Source organism: Mya arenaria, chromosome 9 (genome assembly GCF_026914265.1).
Source record: "Mya arenaria isolate MELC-2E11 chromosome 9, ASM2691426v1".
Lineage (NCBI taxonomy): Eukaryota > Metazoa > Mollusca > Bivalvia > Myida > Myidae > Mya > Mya arenaria.
In genome coordinates, this window is record NC_069130.1 from 69,476,962 (window position 1) to 69,483,647 (window position 6,686).

Here is a 6,686-nt window from a genome sequence, read left to right on the forward strand (position 1 = left end):
TTGTTTTCCTGTATTGATTATCTTTATAAATGCAAGCATAAACTCCATCTGTATCAAATGTGTTGAAATATAATTTGATTGTGTTTGACACTATATTGTATTTTCCCATAGCAAAATGAAATTTGTGACTTATTTTAGGAGTATGCTTTATAATATATCAACGATGAGAATGATAGCGAAAGTAATCCATTTATTCAATTGTTTACTAATTTGTTTTGTGTTTAATTTAAGATTCCGTAGCGGTTTCAACATTAGCACCCACAACAACAACTACAACATCACCAGTAACAACAATACTAGCTACAACGGCATCAGCAACAGGTTTGTATACATAGTTAATAATTATTATAAAAAAGTGCAAAAAGGTGACCTCACTTGACAAAAAAGAAATGCAGTCTAAGTTATAATTAATCATGGACATGCAAGACTTCAGACAACGTCATACGAAATGAAAAAAAATAATCGAACAATGGAAAGTTAAACGTCGCCTACAAGCATTTCTAACGCATAAACATAATGAATGAAAATATAAACAAAATTGCAATTTACAAGATAATTTTTAAGGCAACACAACTTATTTTTAGTTACTTTAACAGTAACGTACGGCTGTACTACTGTTTACCCCCACTATGGATACACCGAGGCTGGAACACTGTTCACCATCAACAACACGTGCTACGAATTGAACGCTAATCTACACACTTGGAGAACTGCAAACAGCATGTGCAACAGCAAAGGCGGTTCATTGGCATACATTGACAACAGACTTGTGCAAGATGCCATGTACAACGTTTTGAAGAGCAACTTTAATAAAAATGTTTGGATCGGACTAAACGATCTACAATATGAAGGCTACTTTAGCTGGGTATCAGGTGAGAGTATTTTTTTCGAAAATTTCTTCACACTTTTATTTCTTTCTAACTGCATGAGGAATAAAATTCTCGATCTGTCGATCGCTGTTGAAGATTGCCGAGTAAAGCACAATATAAGCAATTTCGGTGTATCATTTATCCGAAAGAAATTGTTTTACTTAGGTTAAGGCAGATAATAGACTGTAAAATTTCAATGATTTTTTTAATTTTGTAGGCCGATTGTTCAGACAGCTTTATAATGATGCTCGAAACCGTTTCCTGGTAAAAACACCAGTACACGTGTGTACGAGCAAATCCCCATACAGGCTCGAATGGAAGCCGATTGGTTAAACATGTTAAACAAACTCAGTTTTACTATGATTTCTTCACCTCCTTGCAGGCGAAAAGTTGTCCTACACACTTTGGCACAACGGCTATGTCGGTAATAACGACGGCGAGGACTGTGTTGTCATGATGGCGTCTACTCCGGAAGGTGCTTGGGAGGATAAACCCTGCGCGCAAATGCATGGTTATATTTGCCAGTTTGGTATATGATGCACTAAACATATAAATTCTTACAGAATTTCTTTAGAGCCATCGCCTGTAAAGTGTTGATCTGAAACGCGATACTCGATTGTACTATAATAAAATCACGCGAAATAACAAAGTTACCATATGGATAACGCTATAGTTCGATGATGGCAACGATGACAGTACGAGCACGAAAACGCGAACATACGACAGTGGATGATAATAATGTATGACAATTTGTGTTTTCATCATCGTTTATATCGTTTCCGTTATCTTAGTATCGCGTGATAACGCCACAAAACGATGATGTTAACGCGACTGTACGATAACTATAACGCGACAGTACGATGGTGATAACGCGACTGTACGATAACTATAACGCGACAATACGATGATGATAACGCGACTGTACGATAACAATAACGCGACTATACGATGATGATAACGCGACTGTACGATAACAATAACGCGACAGTACGATGATGATAACGCGACAATACGATGATGATAACGCGACTGTACGATAACTATAACGCGACAGTACGATGATGATAACGCGACTGTACGATAACTATAACGCGACAGTACGATGATGATAACGCGACTGTACGATAACTATAACGCGACTATACGATGCTGATAACGCGACTGTACGATAACTATAACGCGACAGTACGATGATGATAACGCGACAATACGATGATGATAACGCGACTGTACGATAACTATAACGCGACAGTACGATGAAGATAACGCGACTATACGATAAATATAATGCGACAGTACGATGATGATAACGCGACTATACGATAACTATAACGCGACAGTACGATGATAACGCGACTATACGATAACTATAACGCTACAGTACGATGAAGTTAACGCGGCTATACGATAGTTATAACGCTACAGTACGATGATGATAACGCGACTGTACGATAACTATAACGCGACAATACGATGATGATAACGCGACTATTCGTTAACTATAACGCTACAGTACGATGCTAACGCGACTATACGATAACTATAACGCTACAATACGATGCTAACGCGACTATACGATAATGATTACGCGACAATACGATGATGATAACGCGACTATACGATAACTATAACGCTACAGTACGATGATGATAACGCGACTATACGATAACTATAACGCGACAATACGATGATGAAAACGCGACTATACGATAACTATAACGCTACAGTACGATGATGATAACGCGACTATACGATAACTATAACGCGACAATACGATGATGAAAACGCGACTATACGATAACTATAACGCTACAGTATGATAATGATAACGCGACTATACGATAACTATAACGCGACAGTACGATGATGATAACGCGACTATACGATAACTATAACGCTACAGTACGATGATGATAACGCGACTATACGATAACTATAACGCGACAGTACGATGTTGATAACGCGACTATACGATAACTATAACGCTACAGTCCGATGATGATAACGCGACTATACGATAACTATAACGCGACAATACGATGATGAAAACGCGAATATACGATAACTTTAACGCTACAGTATGATGATGAAAACGCGACTATACGATAACTTTAACGCTACAGTACGATGATAACGCGACTATACGATAACCATAACGCGACAATACAATGATGATAAAACGGCTGTACGATAACTAAAACGCGACAGTACGCTGATGATACCGCGACTAGGCGATAACTTTAACGCTACAGTACGATGATGATAAAACGACTGTACGATAACTAAAACGCGACAGTACGATGATGATAACGCGGCTATACGATAACGATGATGATAAAACGACTGTACGATAGCTAAAACGTGACAGTACGATGATGATAACGCGACTGTACGATTACAAAAACGCTACAGTACGAAGATGATATCGCGACTATACGATAACTATAACGCGAAAATACGATGATGATAAAACGACTGTACGATAACTATAGCGCGACAGTACGATGATGATAACGCGACTATACGATAACTATTACGCTACAGTCCGATGATGATAACGCGACTATTCGTTAACTATATCGCGACAGTACGATGATGGTAACGCGACTATACGATAACTATAACGCGACAGTCCGATGATGATAACGCGACTATACGATAACTATAACGCTACAGTCCGATGATGATAACGCGACTATTCGTTAACTTCAACGCTACAGTCCGATGATGATAACGCGACTATACGATAACTATAACGCTACAGTCCGATGATGATAACGCGACTATTCGTTAACTATAACCCGACAGTAAGATGATGATAACGCAACTATACGATAACTATAACGCTACAGTACGATGATGATAACACGACTATTCGTTAACTATAACGCTACAGTCCGATGATGATAACGCGACTATACGATAACTATAACGCTACAGTCCGATGATGATAACGCGACTATACGATAACTATAACGCTACAGTACGATGATGCTAACGCGACTATTCGATAACTATAACGCGACAGTACGATGATGATAATGCGACTATACGATAACTATAACGCGACAGTACGATGATGATAACGCGACTGTACGATAACTATAACGCGACAATACGATGATGATAACGCGACTATACGATAACTATAACGCGACAGTATGATAATGATAACGCGAATATAGGATAAATATAACGCGACAGTACGATGATGATAACGCGACTATACGATAACTATAACGCGACAGTATGATAATGATAACGCGAATATAGGATAAATATAACGCGACAGTACGATGATGATAACGCGACTATATGATAACTATAACGCTACAGTACGATGATGATAACGCGACTATACGATAACTATAACGCGACAATACGATGATGATAACGCGACTATACGATAAATATAACGCGACAGTACGATGATGATAACGCGACTATACGATAACTATAACGCGACAGTATGATGAAGATAAAACAGTACGATAAGAAATAACGCGACTTTACGATAACTATAACGCTACAGTACGATGATGATAACGCGACTATACGATAACTATAACGCGACAGTACGATGAAAATAACGCGACTATACGATAACTATAACGCTACAGTACGATGATGATAACGCGACTATACGATAACTATAACGCGACAGTACGATGATAACGCGACTATACGATAACTATAACGCGACAGTACGATGATGATAACGCGACTATTCGTTAACTATAACGCTACAGTCCGATGATGATAACGCGACTATACGATAACTATAACGCGACAGTACGATGATAACGCGACTATACGATAACTATACCGCGACAGTACGATGATGATAACGCGACTATACGATAAATATAACGCGACAGTACGATGATGATAACGCGACTATACGATAAATATAACGCGACAGTACGATGATGATAACGCGAATATAGGATAAATATAACGCGACAGTACGATGAAGATAAAACAGTACGATAAGAAATAACGCGACTTTACGATAACTATAACGCGGCAGTACGATGAAGATAAAGTGTCTATACGATAACTTTAATGCGACAGTACGATGATGATAAAGCGACTTTACGATAACTATAACGTGACAATAGGATTATGATAAAGTGACATTGCGATACTACGATCATAGACTTGGTATTTGGACTGCAGTTTTAGCCAATCGAACTATCCAAATGAAGCACTTTGGTCCTAAGGTTGATATCTTTGTCTGAGTAATAAAATAAAATAATGTGTTGTTCTCTATGATACACAAAATAAACAAAACATCTTCTTTTGTTCGTTAATGTTTACATGTAAGATTTTTTAATATTTGATACAGCTCGCATTATTAAATTTATGAAGCTTCGCAGACTTCTGATTGCAAAGTATGATATACAAATGATATAGATGAACACATGTTAACGTTTTCGTGCTTTATGTTTTATGTATGCAGGAGGTCACTCAAAATACCAAACAACATCAACAACACGGCCTACCACAGCAATTACAGATATTCCGATTGGCTCAATGTTTAGCGATGGTATGTCGAAAAAAAATACTAAAGTATATTTTATATTAAATTATTAATGAGTCTAAAAAGGGGGCTCGATACATTTCTTTCTATCGTAAAAACAAAGGTATTCTCAACTGCGATTCAAAGTAATGAAATATATGGATAACTTCTTCAATTAAACATCCTATAAAAAGCGTCTATCAATTTTAGGAAATACACGATTGTGCCCTAGCAGTGTAAGATCTTTTGCAAACCAATACGGAACTGTGTTGGCCCAGTACGGCCACAGCTGCTACGAGTTACTTAACACCGAGGTAACATGGACGTATGCTGAAACGCTTTGCAACAATGTTGGGGGGCACTTAGTCCAAATAAGTGGACAGCAGGAAGAAACATACATCCAGCAATTTCTCCTTCGTCATGGTTCTCCTGATGTCTGGATTGGTCTAAATGACAAGCAGACAGAGGGGCACATGCACTGGACTTCAGGTCAGATATATGATTCACAGTGTGATGGTTTGCAAGAAGGAAGGCGAATAACGTACACAGTGATGGTCACCTTACCTTTTCTCTAAAATAGAAAAAAATGAAAATAATTGTTCTTCAATTACTCAAGTAAAAATGATAACCACAATATCAAAAAACAAATATAAAATGGTAGATTGGTGTAAATGTAATTGTAATTTAAGTACTTTTGGTGGGTTTACACCCTCATTTGGGTCGTGGGCACTATCTCTGACACTCCCATGATAGACGACCATCTCTTCAAACACAAGTTTTGAAATAGATTTTAAGTAGTGGTTATGATTATAGCCTCTATTCATCAACTGTTAAGAACTTTACAGACTCCCGTTTCATGCATTGGCCAGTCAATATACTTGATTTCTTATATTTGGAATTCATTTCTTACCAATTACAAAAGTTAAGTATACAATTCAGTATTTTCAAAATTTGGTTTTCTTGGTTATAATGGTGTTAAACCTGTGTCACTAAACGGGGTCTATTGTGTTTAAATTTTCGAAACTTAGCTTGTTTCTGTAGTTGTTGGTATAAGTTATGATATTATTCTCTCATGTTATTGTGTAATGCCTATATCTTTAATTACCAAGGTGGAAACTGTTACAACGACATGTCAGTTACAATGTCGAACCAGGTTGCAAGCACATCAAAACTATATTCGTGTTTTATAGCAGACTTCTACTGAGGGCATTGATTGCACACTTTTATAGTAGGATGATTTTGTTGCTAGGTGAACCAGTAAACTACTTGCACTGGGTACGAGGTCACGTGGACAA

The 6,686-nt window shown here is 37.6% G+C and overlaps 1 protein-coding gene across 1 annotated transcript in view; it reads left to right on the forward strand.

Annotated features, from left to right (window-relative positions):
- The window catches only part of LOC128246317 (macrophage mannose receptor 1-like), an 8,358-nt gene extending 6,952 nt beyond the window's left edge, over positions 1-1,406 (forward strand). The window contains exons 8-10 of the mRNA XM_052964510.1: positions 232-321; positions 597-872; positions 1,252-1,406. Coding sequence (XP_052820470.1) covers positions 232-321; positions 597-872; positions 1,252-1,406 — 521 coding nt within the window. The remainder of the gene's footprint in view (positions 1-231; positions 322-596; positions 873-1,251) is intronic.
- Positions 1,407-6,686: the final 5,280 nt, after the last annotated feature.